The following is an 18,875-nucleotide window of genomic DNA, read 5'->3' on the forward strand; positions in this document are numbered from 1 at the left end:
CCTCCATCATCCTGCCCAGGAGAACGAATGCATCTGTCCGTCGCTGAAAACGATGGGCGGCTGCGGACAGGCAGGAGGGAGGGACAAAATAACCAAGCAGACAAGGGTCAACAGTCTGGCCAGTCTTTTATTGTCATTAGAATCTTGAATCAAAACAACACAATAGTCATTAGAATAGTATTTTACATTTGTACAGGTTAAAAACAACCACGGTTATAGTGCTCTCCCACTCAAGGACGGCTGTGCAAGCTTCTTCTCACCGAAGTTTAAAAGCAGCTGATTTAAAAAAATGTTCTTTTCACGAGGTTCAAAGTGGTGAACATCAGTTATTGCTCAAGGTGAGTCGTCCGTCAGGACAAACATTGTTTGAGCTGCATCTGTATTTGGACAAGAGGAGGCTGTGACATCAGAGGGTTTCTAGTTCCAGCTACTGATTCAGTCTACAGGGGACGTGCAAGTTTCCTTCAGGCTGTTTGAATTTCAGAGAACGTTCTCATCTACGTTGTTCATAGATCAGCAGGCTGAAATCATGTGAGTGAAACAATGGTGGAAACCGTAACACACAACCCTTCAGTCCAAGTAGCAAGGAACATCACAAGTTCTGGAATGATCATCACCCTTCACCTTTGGACATCACAAAATAAATAGTTCCGATTGGTCAGTTGTTAAGCTTCTTTCCATGAATAGCAAGGCAGTGACGCCTAGAACGTTCTTGACTTCACCCAGCAGTAGTTTATGACTTCAATACTCAAGCAAACCCAACTCATTTAAGACTTCAAACTCAGAATTTCTCACCAGAAACTCTGACTTTTACGACTCTGACCTTCTTGAATCAGACTAGTCGCCGTTTTGATATTAAATCAATGTGATTCCAAACTTAGGGGTTATGATTCAAACTTCTTAGTATTGAAAGTCAGACTATCTGAACTTAAAACTCAAAATATCAGACTAGAAAACCTGACTTTAAGATCAGACAAAATTAAATGTTCTGATGCTGAGACTCAGTCTGACAATGTCCGTTAGGCTGTTGAGACTCTGATTTTTTTTAAAACCTACTACCCAGACTTTCTATGGCTACATGCACACAGCGGCGCTACACACTGTAGTGAGATCAGGTCAGTTTCTGTGTTTCAGTTTGACTCTAAATTCTAACTATTCACATGAAACTCCAAATCTGTCCAACTGACGCAAGCGGTTGTTGTGCAAATGTCTAATTTTGCTACCAGAAGGGGGCGCTGTCTGGTTCGCCATAGGGTGCAAGAATCCAAACGCGTTCATACGGAGGGAAAAGGATTAAACGTGAAACACTTCAGGCCAAGTCTCATTTTGGACTGAAATCTTTCATCCAGTTGTGCAACCACAGTGCGCTTTATTTGGAACACAGTGAAGAATCACGTTTCAACCCCCAAACACAAGTGACATCACAGCTTTTCTCCTCCATCAAACTGCAGAATCTGTGCAACCAATAAGTCAAACATTAAAAAAAAAAAAACAGAGGCAAGTGCTGATTAGGCTGGTGCAAACATTGTGCATGAACAGCAGTTCCACACACACACACAAACACACGTAAAGCTCTTCTGAGTGAACAAGGTCTCAGTTGTACTCGGCACGTTCCAACTACGACATCTCGTCGGTCCCACAGGCACATTTGTGGCAATAACACAATAAAAATTAAAAAAAAAAAAAGAAAAGTGCAGATCATAAAATTGAGGGAATCCAGCCGATGAGAGGTGGCATGTCTGCAGGGGCGGGATCTAACCCTGCACAAGCCTGGCGCCATCTCACGCTGAGGCTGAAGGTCAGAGATAAATCTAAAGCCGACGATTGTCACGCCGCGGGTCGCAGCAGAAACCTTTGTAAGTCAAGTATTTTTGTGTGACGTATTCAAAAGGGCTAAAGCCTGAGCTCATCGAGATCATGTGACCTTCAACTAAGACAAACTTTTAATCTTCATTTAGGAAAGTTGAAAAGCAAAAGAGACCAAATGGACGAAGAGGCATATGCTTGGTGAAGGGAATGACAAGTCATTTCAGAGCGACAAAGGTAAATGACTACAATCACGGTCGAGATGTGCTTTTCTTTCTTTTTTTTTTTTTGAAAATCAACTCCCACCTCCCTCGTCCTCTTGCTCCTCCATGTTTCTCCTCGCCATCCTCTCCCGGCGCTCCGCCAGCCGCCGACATCGCGGGCAGTCTTTTGCGGCGCGGAAACAGTTGCGATGGTAACACGCGTGACATTCTGGAGGAGAGAATCAAACAGAGAGGATTCCATTTACAAAAGCAAACAAGAGAGGTGGAACCAGTCAGACAAGTCGCCACAGCCAATCAGGAAGCAGCAAGAGAGGGTTGGAGAAGCAGGAGCACGTATATAAGGAGCAGCAGGAAGAGTCAGCGGAGCAGGTCAGAGGAGGGAGCAGGTAAGGAAGGCTGCCGGGGCGGCGGTCGAACCAGTTCAGACACATCCTGACTGGAGAGGAGCGCTCACTCCTCCCTCGTTTAATGCAAAAGATAAGTGACAAAAAAAAAAAAAAAAGGGTTTGACGAAATGACAGGAAACTTAAATTGAAAACAATGTTTATTTCATGAGAATATGGAATGGAACTGCGATGACAGCAGACAGGTGTGAACAAACTATTTACAAAACATTCTTGGGTTGACATCAAAACGAATGGTGCCATAAAAATCGTCCATGAAGACGTTAAAAAATTAATAAAAATGATCAAAACAAAAAAAAAATAAGCAGCCCTCGGTTCATTGAAGCGAAGAAGGAAAGTGGGGGAAAAAAAGTAGAAAGTGACACCTTCCAGATGCCACAAGATGTTAAGGTCAAACCTTCACCAAACGAACACACCACAGAGCCACCACTTGAGCTACTGAACTGAACTGCATGACATGAAGGCAGTAAATGGAAACGTCTGATCAAAGTTTATCCAGACAGAAGTGTCACCAATTATTAACCTGCTTTCTAACTCACCTGATGAAAAAAAAAATGAAATGCAAGTGTATTTTCCCAAGTGTCAAATACAGAACCGAAGGAAAAACAAACTGATAAAAGAAATAATTTCATGACAGTATTATAATAACTGTGTAACTTTCTAACTTTTTGCTTATCATTATTCCTCAACTGCTCAGTGGTGATCTGACTGAGCAAGTGTGATAAGAGGAAGAAAGAAGAAGAAGAAAAGTCCAGAGGGCAAAGCGCTGAAAGAGAAACCCAAGACTTTCTTCTATATAAACACACTCACGCACAAAGATAAATAAATAACAACCCATGATAGCAATTTGGTTGAATGACTTTCATAGAAACTACATCCAACTCGTGGGAGTCTTGAAATAAATAAACGACTGGCTCGTACCATGTCGACAGTAAGGCTGACATTCTATTGCGCTGCCTCCTTCACTTCCCCTCCCTCTTTCTTTGGTTCTCTCCACTGCCTGCCTCTGCTTAACCTCATGGCTTTCCTGGTTTTGCGAGCTCTCCAGTTGGTTTTGGCTTTACTCTCCTCTTCCTCGCTGCTGCCCCCCTCCACTTCCCCACACCCCTCCTCCTCCTGCTCGTCCTCCCTGCTGAGAGAAACCGCTGACAGTTTCTGCTTCAGCACTTTCATGACTGTGAATCTGTCCTGGTCAGACTCTTGTTTTGCCACCTCCTCCTCCTGCCTACGCTCCTCCAACAGTGGCGTCTCGCACTCGTCCTTCTTGTCATCCGTTTTAGCGTCAGTTTTAACCCAATCTGCCTGGTGTCTCTTCAGGAAACCCTTTCCCAGACTTGCAAAAGCAGACATTCTCCTGCCCTTCCTGTTTGGCCCTTCATCTGTCTCATCTAGACTCTCTCTGCTGCTGCAGGTCTCGCTCTCGCTGGTCCGCTCATGCTTCAGAATGTTCTTCAGTCGTTCTATATGAAGCACCTTCAGTAAATCTAGCTTGTCTGGCTTAGCGCTGCTGGTGTCCCTTCCCTCACTGCTGCTGTACTCCTCGCCACTGTGCTCTTCCACACTTCCCTCCACCTTACCCACCTCTCTCTCATTTTCTGAGTTCACCTCACCTTCATCTGCCCACCTGCAAAAAGATTTAAAACGCTTTGACAACCTCTCCTCCATGACGGTGGCCTCATCTTCCTCTTCCTCCTCCTGCCTCCAAATCAACTCTACATCCTCCCCGCCCTCCCCCTCCCTCCTGTCCTGAGACAGGGCCCTGGCCAAGTTACGGGATCTGGGGATCTTCCAGTCTTTCCAGGTGAGTGTGAGGGAAGGTCTGCGTGAGGGGGCTCTAGAGCCAGCCAGGCCTGCCATGAGCAGAGAAGGCTCACCTTCACAGCGCTGGCACTTGCTGAGTTGAAAGGGGAAGATTATGTCTTTGTCGTTCCCGCAGAACTCGCACACAAAACCCTTCGCCTGGCACAGCTGCAGGGAACAAACACATGGCGCGTGAAACACAGAAACAGTTTGTCCAAAGGTAACCATCGCTCGTATATATGGAAGAGGATTGGCCCTAAACCTCTTCCGTACATAGATGCAAATGCATGCTGACAAAAAAGCCACGCTGGTACCCGCACAACTTGGTGAGAGTTTATAGAGTAAGAAAAAGTAACACTATTTACCAATGCTGCGACCGTCATTGACAGAGAGACCAGTAGGTGGCTCAGTCCTACCAACAAGCATTGACCTCATCAATTGACCGAAAAACTGAAGAACTAACTACCGGTCAGAAGTGAAAGTTTGTTTTATAAATATGTAGAATAGTTCAGAACTTCACATTAATTATCTCAGCTTTCTAATTCATATCATTTTAGAGTTATAATCCTAGCATGTAATAAAGTTGAAAATTCCACTTGTGTCTTTTTTCTTTAAACTTATCAAACGGTCAAAATCTCACTGTCATGGTAAATAATTGACAGATAATGGATAAACTTTATTCAAAGCCATCGTTTCTCCACATAAAAAAATAATTCAGTTCAATTAAACCATAAAGGACTCAATATCAATAGATGTAACACAAAAAATAAAAGGATATTTTCACTCATTGCTTAGCAAAAAAAACGGTTTTCTGTTTGTTTGGGGGTTTTTTTGCCAATAGTGTCATGTAATCCATGTGGCACTTGAAGGCTAAACTCCAGATTATTTCAAAACATTTGATAATCTAAGGTTTTGTAGGCTGCAAGGATGAGCATGAGTTTCAAGTCTGGACTTGACTCTTACCACACAGCTTGCGACATGCACTGTACCCAGTTTGAGCAGCTCTTTCATTCGAGGGGCCAGGTCGCCGTTGCGTACAGCTGTGAGGTCATTGAGGGAGTAGAGGTGGAGGTCATCAGTCAGGTGACCCGGAAGGGTGTCGAATTGGTCCAAAACCCTTAAAGCAAACACAACAATGAGCAGAACCTTCAAACACTGGAAAGCAACTCACGTTATTGGGGAAACTAAGCTTACTCTTTTGCAAAGCGACACGTCCTGAACAGATTCTTCATATGGAATAGCTGCCTTCTTAATACCTGGAGAAGAGGAGAGACGTGTGTTAAAGGGAACCATAGACACCATGAGGAACAAGTTTTCATTTCCATGACACAGAGCACAGAAACATTCATCTTTCCAGAATGATGTGTTCTAACAGCCCACTGGCATCTCTCGGTTCGAGTCACTTGAAGAAGCATTTCATCATAACTGCAGCACATGACTCGTGAAACCAGGAAGATTTTAAAATATCTTTTCTTCTTTCAACAGCTATTGAAAACAAGTGGGACAATAGAATGGTGTGAAACATAATTTCCAAATGCAATTTGTGGCAGGAAAAATAAGGATTTTTTTATCACCTTATCTTGTGTTGAAAAGCACAGCCAAGGCACTGAATTATTTTCTGTAATTCAAAGAACTTTGCTTTGTGTTTGAGAAAATAAATGAAAAATAATAAAGCCAAAACTACACTGCAATTTAAAATCATTAAAAGGGTCTGAACTCACGGGGAATTAATGAAGTATCTCCTAAAGGATTTGCCGCAGCAGGTCTACTTCAATATCTCTATTTAACCAAAACCTGAAATGAACATCCAAGCAAGAGCAATATTTGCCTTTCGTCAGGCCTCCATGTTTGCACTCACCCGTATAGATTCCAAACTCTTGATCTTCTTGTAAAGGCCACTATTGATGTCATTGGGGTTGAACAGCGGGTCGCCAGCGATCTTGCTCAGGAGATCCCGGGCAAAGTTGCTGACATAATACTTGCTGAAGTCCCACTTCATCAGTACTCGACCGGGAACCACAACCTGGGAATTCTCATGGCAGCACTGGCAGAAGTAGCGGCCGATGTATTCGCAGTACCGAAGTCTCTTAATGTAGTCTGGAATTAAAAAGTACCTTTGAAGATTGTCCACAGTAACACTAGAAATGCTGACCTGATAACTTAAAGGAAGACACCACCTTCATTTCATGACGACATATGTTCTTATCGCTCAATCTCTCTGTTGCGTGACACTATGTGTTAAGCATTGCTAGTGGTCTTCCTACAAAACACACCTAAGTTCACATTTTTTGGTTTGCTAACATATAGCAGCACACGAAGGACAGATTGAAATACAAGAGAGGGAGGAATCAGCTCATCTAAGATCAGAACATATTTCATTATGGAAAAGAGGTGGCGTGTTTTAAAATGTTTTCTTTCCATTGTATAGAGTCATGGATACCTGGATCAACACGAGTACCACAGCCAGCGCAGCGGTAGTTCTGTTTAGCCACAACCATTTTCCTTCTAAAAGGGAAAAATAAATAAATCAGCACAAAATTGTGTTTCTTCAGACAGGCAGACCAATATCACATTTGTCACTACTTAAATTTGGTCAGCAGCACAAACAACACACAACTTAAGAAACACAGACAAAATGTATCCTCTAATGTAGGAGGTCAGGACGACAAAGTGAGCATTCATCTCATTGAAGCGAATATGTTTAATAACCTTGTTGATGGATGATGAAACATGTTTATGTTAGATTCTTGGGCTTATCAAGTCACATGGGTTGTTATTTATAACATGTCACTATCCGCCTGTGTTCTTGTGTAGCCAATGTGCTAATAAAGTGAATACGCCATCAAAGCTGTTGAGTATAATATACTTAAACGTTCATTTCATCAGTCTTTTGAGGGCATCTAGAAAAAAACACTTCAATATAGAAGGCTATTGTTGATTGATTTGGTCATATATTTTCATAGTTCTTCATGTTTTTAATATGAGAGGAGGTCAATATAGAGAAAAAGAGCCGCGAAGAGTCAAATAACTAGAAATGTAGTATTCTCTGCCAGCTGAATAAGTAGTAAATTGTAAATTCAATGAGATTTATAGTTGCACCCACTAAATTTAAGAAGGAAAATAGATCTTGTTCAGTGGTGCACCCGGCTTAAAAATGCATGACAATCGCTTCTTTTGAAAATCACACTTTTGAAAACGGGCATCCAGCATGGAGACTAACTCATGAAACAAACTAAGCAATGTTCTGAGCTTGAATCATGAACTCCTCACATCATCTATTTTATTAGGATCTATATTGTTATTTATTATTATTTATTTATATAAGTTGTAGTAGTCAAAGAACTTAAAGTATCTTCAAAATTAATTTAAAATAAATACGGTATGCATTTACATTGGAAATTTGACTGCAAAGTGAAGACAAGAGTTTTCTTAAATCCATACTTTGGTGGAGGGTGGATGTTGAAGATTATTTGTGGGCGTGGTGGAGCCCACTCAAGGTTTCCTCTGACCCGGATCCTGAGTTTGTAGATGTCGGCGTGCTCCCCATCATCAGGTGAGATTGGCAAAGAATCCGGAATTGGCAACAACTGCGCAATAACGGCCAGAGTGATGGATTAACAGTGCGCCAAGAGTCGTTCGCGTTTCACACAATCGAACAAATACCTTCTGTGGCGCGTCATGCTCTGGAACCAGCCAGTCGAGCTCTGAGGCCGCAGGAAGCTGCATCCCTTCAAACTGCCGCAGCAAACCCATGGCTACTGACTCAGCAGAGTTGGACTGCAGGAAGGAGGGAGTACTGGAACCAGAAAACAATGCCTTAGTTAGGTGTCAAGAATTGGCTTTGCAGATTAATTCTTCACTTTAATTTAGCGCATCAGGATTTTAACTGAGTCACAGAACAGCCATGTGTGCAAACTAATATGGGACGTGCTCTTTTCGTTCATCCAATTTAATCTCTGACTCCTGAACCAAGAAGCAATGAAAAGCCACTCACATTGACTCGGAGCTGAGAAAGGACCTGCTGCTGGAGCCAGCACTACGCTTAATGTCTGCATCTGGTAAACAAAGCAAAAATGTGAGTTCACTGTAATGTTTACTTTTCAAAACACACTCTCACTACAGACAAACAAAAATCAGTAACTCTACTTTCCGTAGGTGACATTTAAAGGGAACATCATGTGGGGACGACGATCCACTGGATTTGTTCCCAATAAAAACTGAAACCGGTCAGTATAATCATCTGAAAGCCCTAGGTACCTCATAAAAATATGTAACCATGAATGAAAGTCCAAAGGAAACACTAACAAGATGAATGTCAGGATGGAAGCAACACAAAATTACAGAACGATGGATGGCACAACATGATTGATAGTTGAAGAATGTCAGTCATGATTTTCCCCAGAATTCCAACACAATCGAAACACATTAATGGTTAACACTTGGATCACTGAAGCGTTGAGCAACAAGCACGGCGAAAAGAGGAGTTAGCTGGCTGGAATCCAAAATGAAACACACTTGCCTGGTATTGAAAATTGTGAACCGCAATAACATAAAAGATGATTAAAACCCAGCTAAAAATGACCTATGAAACAGTGATTTAGATCACACAGTGAAAGATATCGTCCGATTTGTTTAGGTTCACACCAACAAATGTGTCTGTGGTAGCTTGATATAACACTCAGGCAGGCGTTTTTCAGTTTGGTGTCGAGCCATCAGTTTCCTCTCAGCGATGCAGCAATTTCTGTTTGACCTCGCTGACGGATACCTGAGAACAGGGAGGCGAGTGACAGGGAGAGACCGTTCCGAGACACTGCCAGCATGGAGGCACCCCCACAGCCATCTGAGAGATAGGAAAACTCAGCTCCACCTTCACCGCCAGCACAAACATTTCAAACAAACTCACAGCAGAGCACCCGTGCAAACCCTCCATTTAACTCAAGCCACACATAAAATACATGCAGTCAGATCCAAAGCACAGCATGCTGATCACAGTGCCTTCCTGCATTATTGAAAAAAGCATTGATTCTCCTGGTTAGTATTTATACAAACACTGATTCATATTTAGTCACCGTAAGCCCCATTTATGTATGAGACATTAAGTTAAAGACAAAAACAAAAAGGACTGCAGACTAAACAAGGTTCCACTTGGTTGTCAGTGAACTTTGACAAAATGATTGGTACAATATAACCTTTGAACTCAAGACATGTTTCATGGAAAAACATAGCGGGCGTGGTGAATTCGGATGACAGTTGATGTTATGAAAAAACAAAACATGGATGATCAGTTGTGTCTCTGTGGAAGAAGAAGCAGCAGTAGGTATGAAAGTTTAAGAAAAAAAATAAAATAATTCTGCCACGTTCTTTCCTAAATTCTACCTTGCAGTTCGCACTCTTCCACCTCTTCAGCCGAGCCAGAGTCGGACAGACCCTGGTATGAATCCTGGGAGCTTCTCCTCGAGCCTCCGCTATCTGTGGAGTGGTACACTTCCAAAAAGGAAGGGAGATTCATTAGACAAATGTACCAAATCTTTGGATTTGACCGAACATTTCAATGAAACCTCAGTGCCACCTACTGAGCTTTGAAAATAAGAACACAGTTTCATGAAAGCTCATCGGCACATCACAGCTCTTCACGGTCGGGCGCAATTTTAAACGCTTCTCAAACAAGCAGCCACTGGCCAAAACCTACCAACACTTAGTTCAACTATGGTGATGACACAAAGCCCCACTTTGACCTCACAATAACAGTCTTTTGTAAAAATTGCTGAATGCAATGTTGCATCGTTTCAGCTATACATGCAGAATTCAAAGTAAATAAAAGAAAATCTCATCTACGACCGAAGGTGAATGTTTATTTTACGGTCCATAAACCTCCAAAAAGACAGGTCTTGACACAGATTGTCACAGCTTTAAAGTGTCAGGGCTCATACACTTACTATGCTGGTTTGCAGGGAAAGATGGGAGTCGGCTGCGGCGGATCTGCTGCCTTCGTAGGCGTATTTTCTGTTTGAGCTGCTGAATCTCACAGTCACTGTCTCCTTCCTCCTCACCTTCTTCCTGCTGCTTCCGCAGGTTGTACTTCATGAGCTCTATGGCTGCGATGAGCGACTCTGAAATGTTGAAATGTGCGTTCTCCTACAGAACACAAGAATCTTGAGTAATGAGAATGCGCTATGACATGGGCAATAATTAAAGGATATGAACAGAATGAGTCACCTTCTCAAGGTCAGCACAGCTGCCAAAGTCCTGCTCCGACAAGTAACTGATGAGGCTCTGACCCTCTGACGGCTTTCTGAACATTCCATCAGAATGGCTCCTGCCCTCAGGCCCACCTGCAGCAACGGAAACAAATCAAGAGTGAAGTGGGGACAGTAGTGCCACAATGTACACGAACAATACTTTATTGGATGACATAATTCATTATTGTACAATAGAAAACAAAATAATGTCCGAAAACTCCTGAAAAGGGATTCAACATATATAACTTACATCATAAGGAGTGGAACCAATAACAATATTATACCTTCCATTTGTAGTTACATTGCCAAACTAAGTATACAGAGCACAAGAAAAGTGAGAGCACAAGAAAACAAGAAAAGTACTTACTGGATTCCATATACAGGGAACTGGAAGTGCTGGAGTCGCTCTGTTGATGTGAGAATGGGTTGTAGTCCTTTATACAACAGTCACTGCCTGCAGATTCTATGCAAAAAGAACCACAGATAAGTCGCCCAAACAACTGTTAAGAACTACATATGATCCTCGCACAATAAGATGACGTCGTCTTTTAAATGCAGAGGAACAAAATGTTACACAGCGTAGTGAAGTCACACTTTCTTCGGGGCAAAACAAGGATAAACAACAATGCGAAATGAGTCAAAACGTGCAAGGAGACAAACAATCATGACCTGAGATTTTACATCAAATGACAATCTTGAATGATGAGGACTCGGGGGAAGTTTGTCTGCATGCGGTAACAAAAAAAAAGGAGGTGATGGAGTACAGTTGGGCCGCACTGCCAACCTGCCAAAGGATCTTCAATTATTACGGCAATTTTCCGCCGACTGCCTCCTTTCGCAGAGAACGGTGCAAATGGAGATAAAAGTAAGAGAGACAGGAAGTTAAGCATAAATTCTCTAGGCACCAGAGACACCTGTTTCTTATTTTCAGCCACTCCAACGTCACATTTAGGCAGCAACCGTCTTAAGTTCAGCTTGTAATTACAACATTATGGCTCATGATTCGCTGAAAAACATTCACATTCAAAACGGGGTGTAACAGTAAATAATTCAGTCATCATATTCTGAATAAACAGGCTTGCCAGCTCTGAGCACTGCAATGCAGTGCATGGCTGAGAGCGATTAATACATGTGCACATGAATATGCAGTCACCAGCTGCCTTTTAACTTCTGCATTGGACCAGAAACACTATTAAAAGCAAGGTTTTTATCAGCAGCTATACAACAAGAAATTAACGGATTCACTCAGCAGTTTTTTTTTTTAACACCCACTCACCGGAAAGAAAATATTTTATCAGAATGACAGCCTCACTCTGTAAACCGCAGAAGATAACAGGAAATGGTGTGCTAAGATGGCAAGTTGCATGACAACCACCCTGCTGTACAAGCATGATCTCACACCAAGTTGCATTTAAGAATTCAAATTTAAACTTCATACATGTCATCAGCTATATAAATGTGATCTTTGTTTAGCAAGAAGATTTTCAGCTGTTGTGCAACAAGCTTTACAAAGTGTCTTTCCTGGACTTGTTAGTACAGGTCTCTTTTGTAGGAAGAAGTGCCTGCATTTCCAAACTGTTCCGATGTTCCAAAACGAAATAGATTTTCATTAATCAGATGCCACTTGTTTCAACAGGCCCAGGTCACAGCCTGCAGGAACTGCTCCCACAGTGAGTGGGACAAACTATGGGAACAATAGGATCAAGTAACATATGGCAGTAATTGGATTTTTAGGGATCTGAGAACTTTCTGGTACACTTGTAATACAGAACGTAATACAGAACCTGGGAGAGCGGCAAATTATGAGGGCATTAGGTTGTCTTTACAGAGCACTACTGACAACAACTTGTGTACTTAGAATGTTATTTGATAATATTTATTAAAATAACAATAATCTAAAGGGACACAATAACCTGCAAAAAAACAAGGCTTTTAGATACTCACCATTTCTGAGTTTTTGATTGACATTGGTGTCAGAAAAGGAGCGGGTGTGGCCTCTGGGTTTCCGGCCTGGCCCATTCTGGACCTCCGAGCAGGATGACCGTCTTGGAAGGGGCGGAGCGAGGAAATTCTGATGTATAGACCGGCCTTTCGGATCACCTTGATCGCTACTCAGAGTGGAGCTCTGGGACTGACACCGGCTGCGCTGCCCAAGGTTGCCGATCGCCAGGTACTCTGGGCCATCATCGCATTCACCATCAACACAGTCACCAGCCTCAGGGGTGGCCTCTGGGAGCTGAATACAAGGCACTGACAAAGGCCCCAGTGGTTGCTTATTCTCTGAGGAATTGGACACACAGACCCATGGGGCGCCCTCACCACTAGGCGGTGAAGTGGAGACTGAAACAGAGCAAAGTCATGGTGAAGGAAGAAAATAGTAATAGTAAATAATTTTGTGTTTTTTTAAATGTCATGTTAATGTGGACGCTCGAGTGTGAATGTGGCCTCATAACAATTACATTCCTGCTGAAATACAAAAAAAAAATTAGTTTCCATTTTCTATTCCAGCAGGAATGTGATAGCAAAACAGAACAATGGTTGAATTGTTGAAACCACATTTATCATTCGCCAGTCACACAACAGTACATTCTACACAGTTTCAGTCAGGAGGTCAATTCATGAACTTCAGCAGACCACCCCCCACAGGTTACTTATAAGATGAGAAAATAATCTCTATTATTACCACATCTAATGTTTGAACAACAGTACTTTTATCATTGAATTCCCAACTACAATACATTTGCAGCATGACTGGATATAATGCCATATGTATATTCGGTCTTGTGATGGAAAAGTACAGATCCCTTGAACAGAACATTTACATTATAAAAGCGAGAACAGCTGAAGTGGAACACATACTTTGCATAGAACACATTTAGACATAAAGAAATTGCACATCTTAAAAGTAAATATTTGTAATTAAGGTTAAAGAGAGAGAGCGAAAACATGCATTCAGGTTCACACAAGGCCAGGACATCTACATGAAATCATTGTCCCTCACCTCCATTGCCATTGTGGGATCCTAGTGGGGTGGATTTTTCGCAGTTTGGGCTTGCAGCCTCTTGGAGAGAGACGTTGGATGTAGTGAATCTACGACTGAGAGATTCTTTTTTCATAGCAGAGTCAGCACTCCGAAAAGCCATGTTGGACACTGGCAACACACACAGACTCTGGCTCTTAAGCAAACCCAGACATGGTGGACCCTTCAATGGTGATAACTGAGGAGCAAACAGAAGGAGTCACTTGGAAAAATGAACATTTGTATTCAACTGGCATAAAAGTGGGATAATATCAAGGGATCAATAAAGGGATTAGCCGCTGCAGATAGCTCGCTTGCCAGCTGGTGCAAACCATCAACATCCCATGATATGCCAGCAACACTCACCCCTACAGTGTCCACTTGGGCTAAAAGTTTGGCATTATTCTGCTCCACAGCTTCTAGACACTGAAACATCGCAGTGACGTGAGGCTCGCTCAGCAGGAAGGCATCATCTAAAAAGCACAAACAAAGCTAAATGAGTCAGAGCACAGGAAAGTATCAGAAGAGCACAAAGACATATTTAGGTGGAATGAGGAACTGAAAGGTCGACGTTTTCTACAGCAGATCTTTAGAGACGCACCATTGTAGTACTTTCTTGTGTTACTCAGGTGCTTTAGTAAAGGCTTTAGCTGAGCGGACAACATGTGAACTTGTAAGCTTTGAAGCAGCCAGCGCTCAGCCTTGTAGCTTTCACCAGCACTCTGCATGCCACTGCTCAGCACCGGCTCCAGATGCCTAAACTGTCGACAGGGGAGAAGAAACACACATCATTAAACACACCAAGTCGGCTTAGGGCGTGTGACGTGCAGTCGCTCACTTTGGTTGCAATTTAAATCTAAAATAAGCATTAGAGAGCAAAGGATGTATGACACAAGGATGGCAGTGCAACAAAGTACACATACAAGACAGATGATTCCCTGGGAAGTTTTTGGAATACAATTTCATCTTTCAGGGTGGGGTTGGAGAAATTGTTGCAAAGGCAACAGCCTTAAATATTCCGTGCAGCAGGAAACCCTGAAATAGTTAAAGTAAATGCTTTGAAAGCAACTTTTATGACACAAATAATATTAATGCTGTAATATTTGGAGTACCAAAAAACAGTGCTTCATAGTAAAGCACCACTCCTCGTCATGACAAAAATAAATAAAGAAAATAACCTCTCACCCTACAACCGGATTAGATGCTAAGTATAACAATAAAACATAGTCAGCACCACAGTCGTAAACAGGCACGAAGTTAGAAACACATCACTCAAATCTGAATTTAACCCCAAATTAAAACTGAAATAAATCAGTGTGTGACTGTTCAAATGCAACAAGGTACACCCAAGCATTTGTCTGGAGAGTATAAGATGCAACGTATAAGAAGTAAGCTTTATCTTGGTTGCAAAAAGTTGTTTTTGCAACCAACATTGGAAGTAATGTCAGCATATCACTACAAGATGGTGCCGGCAGCCTCTCTAAATATGACTAACATTTCAAAGTTCAGACAAAAATGTATCACAGTCCAGGGAAGCGAAAATGTAATGGGGTGGTGTCTGAAGGGTTAGGAACAAACCTCTTATGTATCTGAACATGTTTATCAACCACAAAGATATTCTCTCTACAATTAGCAGTATCTTTCGCCATCACTGTGAATAAGTGTGACTGCAAAAAAAAAAACTGCCGTTATCATTTTACTGCACACATCAGTGTATAAGTGTACATCATTATATTCTCAAATGAGCAATTATCATATGGCACAACACATTGAAAACAGAAGAGAAACCTACCTGTTCAACATGTGATGCAAGATGTGGGCTGATATAGCGAACACACCAGACAAATGGCCAGTAATCTCTCTGCTTGTAGTACACCTGAAAGCCAAGTAAATTAAACTTTGGTCAGAGGTAAATGAAGTCACGAAAGAGACGGAGCTGAATGTGGTACAACTAAAAACAAAAAGAGGTCAATTTGCAGCTTGTTAAACATGAAACTCACAACACTCAGGTTTATTGTGCAGTTCAAAATGCAGCAACACATGCTGCATGACACATCAGTAGGTTAAAAACAGAGTCATCAACTTTCAAAAAGCAGTTAGACAGAAGAAATACCAAGTACCCACGTGTTAACCTTTAACACATGAAGATGGTGTTAGTTGACCAAACAAAGTTGAACTTTACAAAACATTGACCAGCAGTGTAGTCAGGAAACAGCATTGAAGCTTATCAGTAATCCCATCCGGGTGAAATGAGAAACAGAGCAACAGTATTCCTAATCAGCTTTCCCAAGTCCTGACCTGCTCGTTCTTCAGTCCATGGCTGAGGATGTTGTTCATGTCTTTGTGCAGACGCTGCAGACCTCCATATCGTGACCACACGTTGGGGTTGTTGGTGGACAAGAGGCCTTCCACTGTGGTCTTCAGACTGGACAGCAGCTTCCAGTGCTCCCGCCTGGAGAGAGAAAGACAAAAGAGGAAGTGTGAGGGCAGACATTAAGGCATTGAGCAAGAGGCTAAAAATGTGCTGACCTATGCAATTGCACTGTCACAAACTCCATACTGCAGCACAATCTTTTCAAGTGTTGGTTTCAGTATTAGTTCTGAAAAAGCTGTGCGATGAGATCCATGTGAGCAGGTGTGTTTTCTGAAACTGCCGTCACGAGCTCTGGGTCAATATTGTCAGGTTGCAGACAGACAAATGAACCAACAAAACACTATGATGAAACTAATCTCCCAGCAAACAAGCAGGGTCTAGTGCAGTATTTTGTCAGTGACGATGCACCTTAAAAAAAAAAAAAAGTAAACATTCTTGAGATAAAGCAATGAGTGAGCAGGAGTGAACCATGCACACTGACCACTGCACTTATCGCCAGGCAATGATTATCACTTTCCAATAATTGGGAAAAAAATGTGATGCTTCAAATGATACTGGTGGAGCAATCACACTTCTCACGTTAGCTTAAAAGTTCTCAGAAGCACATCTGATTGTCAGTGATAAAGTAAACCAACGGACGACTGTGTTGCTTACAAATGTATACTGTTGCTCATATGAACTCTGGTTAATGTCACTTGACAGTTAGCATTAGCTATTAGCAATACGAAGCTTAGGTTGCAGGAGGGCGACATTCAGGCCCTAATGTTTTATGGAAGGTATCGACAACCTGAAACGGAATTCAAAGTGAATATTTACCACGGGTTTGTTCGCTTTATTGCAGCTCCGAGTGGTAAAACGCTGACATTCCGTGTTAGCTTAGCCTAGCTTCGTAGCTGGATTACCTTCTGTCAGACATTTACGTATCCGGTAGAATAAGTAAATGTCTGGGTAAATGTCCGGGAAACTTCAGGACTTGAGAGTGAATAGGGCAGCGTTGGTTGTTACTTTAGCTCCATCGCACGGGAGCTCTTGACAGCAGTCACCGGCGGTCGGGGGACACTCACCTGCGCTCCTCCGCGTCTTCCTCCGCCACCGCCTCCATGTCCTCCGGACAGAACCGTGTTCCGTACACAGACGCCACGTTTGCCGGACAGCCCCCGCGGTTCACGCAGTAAAAGAAACGATGCCAAAACGAGGCAGTTTCTGACGCGACTAGCCAGACCTCCAGTCCTCCGCCATGGCTGCCCCGCCTGCTTCAGCCGTGAATCAAAACACTGGAGGCCGCGTGACTCGTTATGACGGGGCGGAGGTGTGGAGCTTCACTCCGCCCACCGAACTCATGCGCCTTTGATCGAGAATTTGATTCACTTAAAATCTTTTGCCACCAAGACCTGTCCGTTATGCAGAAATGTTGTCGATGAAATTGTTACATTTGATTCATGACGCTCAGTGAAGACATGCGTGAGGATATAATACTGTGTTGGTGAGTAATGCCCCCTGCTGGTGATATTTCGTCAGCGTTTTCATAGAGGTGATGTTATCCATTTTTCCAACGAATCTTATCTATCAGTCTGTCTATCTGTGTATCTATGTATCCGTATAACACATTTTGATGTCAGTTATATGGCTACAAAATCTTCTTTTCGGCTTCTCCCTTCAGGAGTGGCCACAGCTGATCATCTTCCTCCATCTCCCCCTGTCCTCTGCTTCCTCTTCTCTCAAACCTACAAACCTCATATCCTCCTTCACCACCTCCATAACTCTCCTCTATGGCCTTCCTCTCCACCTTCTGCCTGGCAGTTCCAACCTCAACATCTTCATCTACCAATGTACTGGCTCTCTCTCCTCTGTACATGTCCAAACCATCTCCATCTAGCCTCTCTGACTTTGTCTCCTAAACATCTGACCACATGTGCTGTCCCTCTGATCCTATCCATCCTGCTCACTCCCAGAGAGAAGCTCAGCATCTTCATCTCTGCTACCTCCAGCTCTGCCTCCTGTCTTTCCCTCAGTGCCACTGTTTCCAAACCATGCAACATTGCTGGCCTCACCACCCTTTTGGACACCTTCCCTTTCATCCTTCACCCTTTTGTCACACATCACACCTGACACTTTTCTCCAATGATTCCATCCTGCCTGCGCCCGCTTCTTCACCTCTTTGTCACACCTTCCATCGCCCTGGACAGTTGAGTCTAAGTACTTCAAATCCCCCACCTTCTTTATCTCTTCATCCTGTAACTTCACCTGTCCACTTGGCTCCCTCTCATTCACACACATGTATTCTGTCTTACTGCGGCTAACCTTCATTCCTCTCCTTTCTAAGGCAAACCTCCACCTCTCTAGCTTATCTTCCACTTGCTCCCTGCTCTAACCACAGGTCACAATGTCATCTGCAAACATCATTGTCCAATGATGTCAAATATTATAAAAATATTAATAATAAGAAGAAGAAGAACTTGCTGCTGGTTTAATGAATATGCTCTGAAAATGAATCACTACGAACACACATTCTGAGAATGCAATTTGGGTTTTTTTGAAAGCTCAACACAGTAACGATGTAGTTCTGTATTACTCCCACACGATGGCACTACAGCCCTTCTTTCGCCAGCATGCTCGAGAGTGGGAGGAAATGTGACAGTGAATCCCTGTCAACCGATCTAGCAAGTGACTGCACAGTGAGGAATGGTTCTTTCATAACACTCCTGCAACACAAACAAGAAGGGGATTGCACAACACCGTCGACCCCACGACGAGTCAGTGCAAAGTCTTGCACTCAAATCTGACGACAGGTGGGAAGGCCATGGGGGTAATGTGAAATGGTTGGAAATTACATGGTATATATTATAAATAGTATATTAGTTGCACTTGCCAATGCCCTGGGTGATGCCATATATATATCTTTCATGGACTGGCTGAACCTGAACCAGCTCTTTTTTTATTGAAAGTTTCCCCACTGGTCACTCACTGAGCTCACGAGGGCACAACCAGGGTCACATGTGGCCCCTGTGC

General features: G+C 42.8%; 1 protein-coding gene and 1 long non-coding RNA gene across 7 annotated transcripts; one reads left to right on the forward strand and one right to left on the reverse strand.

Moving 5' to 3' along the window:
• Window positions 1-119: 119 nt before the first annotated feature.
• rubcn (rubicon autophagy regulator) lies at window positions 120-17,166 on the reverse strand. 6 transcript variants are annotated; one of them, XM_053879336.1, is made up of 22 exons: window positions 16,931-17,156; window positions 15,791-15,944; window positions 15,285-15,368; window positions 14,094-14,253; window positions 13,859-13,965; window positions 13,475-13,691; window positions 12,418-12,813; window positions 11,258-11,305; window positions 10,841-10,936; window positions 10,451-10,566; window positions 10,171-10,369; window positions 9,611-9,718; window positions 9,000-9,074; window positions 8,229-8,289; window positions 7,898-8,030; window positions 7,676-7,821; window positions 6,675-6,739; window positions 6,093-6,331; window positions 5,429-5,490; window positions 5,198-5,351; window positions 4,309-4,402; window positions 120-2,238 (listed from the first exon to the last, which is right to left on the reverse strand). In XM_053879336.1, exons 1-22 carry the CDS (start codon window positions 16,966-16,968, stop codon window positions 2,102-2,104), a joined length of 2,889 nt encoding a protein of 962 aa, XP_053735311.1. In that variant the 5' UTR covers window positions 16,969-17,156; the 3' UTR covers window positions 120-2,101. The 6 variants fall into 6 exon arrangements, with proteins under 6 accessions (XP_053735311.1, XP_053735320.1, XP_053735328.1 ...); XM_053879345.1 differs by lacking the exon at window positions 9,000-9,074; XM_053879353.1 differs by lacking the exon at window positions 11,258-11,305 and having other exon boundaries at window positions 16,931-17,154.
• On the forward strand, window positions 7,140-9,257 carry LOC128767362 (uncharacterized). The gene is made up of 3 exons (XR_008416102.1): window positions 7,140-7,787; window positions 8,208-8,309; window positions 8,390-9,257. It is a non-coding gene; the product is annotated as an uncharacterized LOC128767362 (long non-coding RNA).
• Window positions 17,167-18,875: the final 1,709 nt, after the last annotated feature.

Source organism: Synchiropus splendidus, chromosome 1 (assembly GCF_027744825.2).
Source record: "Synchiropus splendidus isolate RoL2022-P1 chromosome 1, RoL_Sspl_1.0, whole genome shotgun sequence".
NCBI classification, from domain to species: Eukaryota; Metazoa; Chordata; class Actinopteri; order Syngnathiformes; family Callionymidae; genus Synchiropus; species Synchiropus splendidus.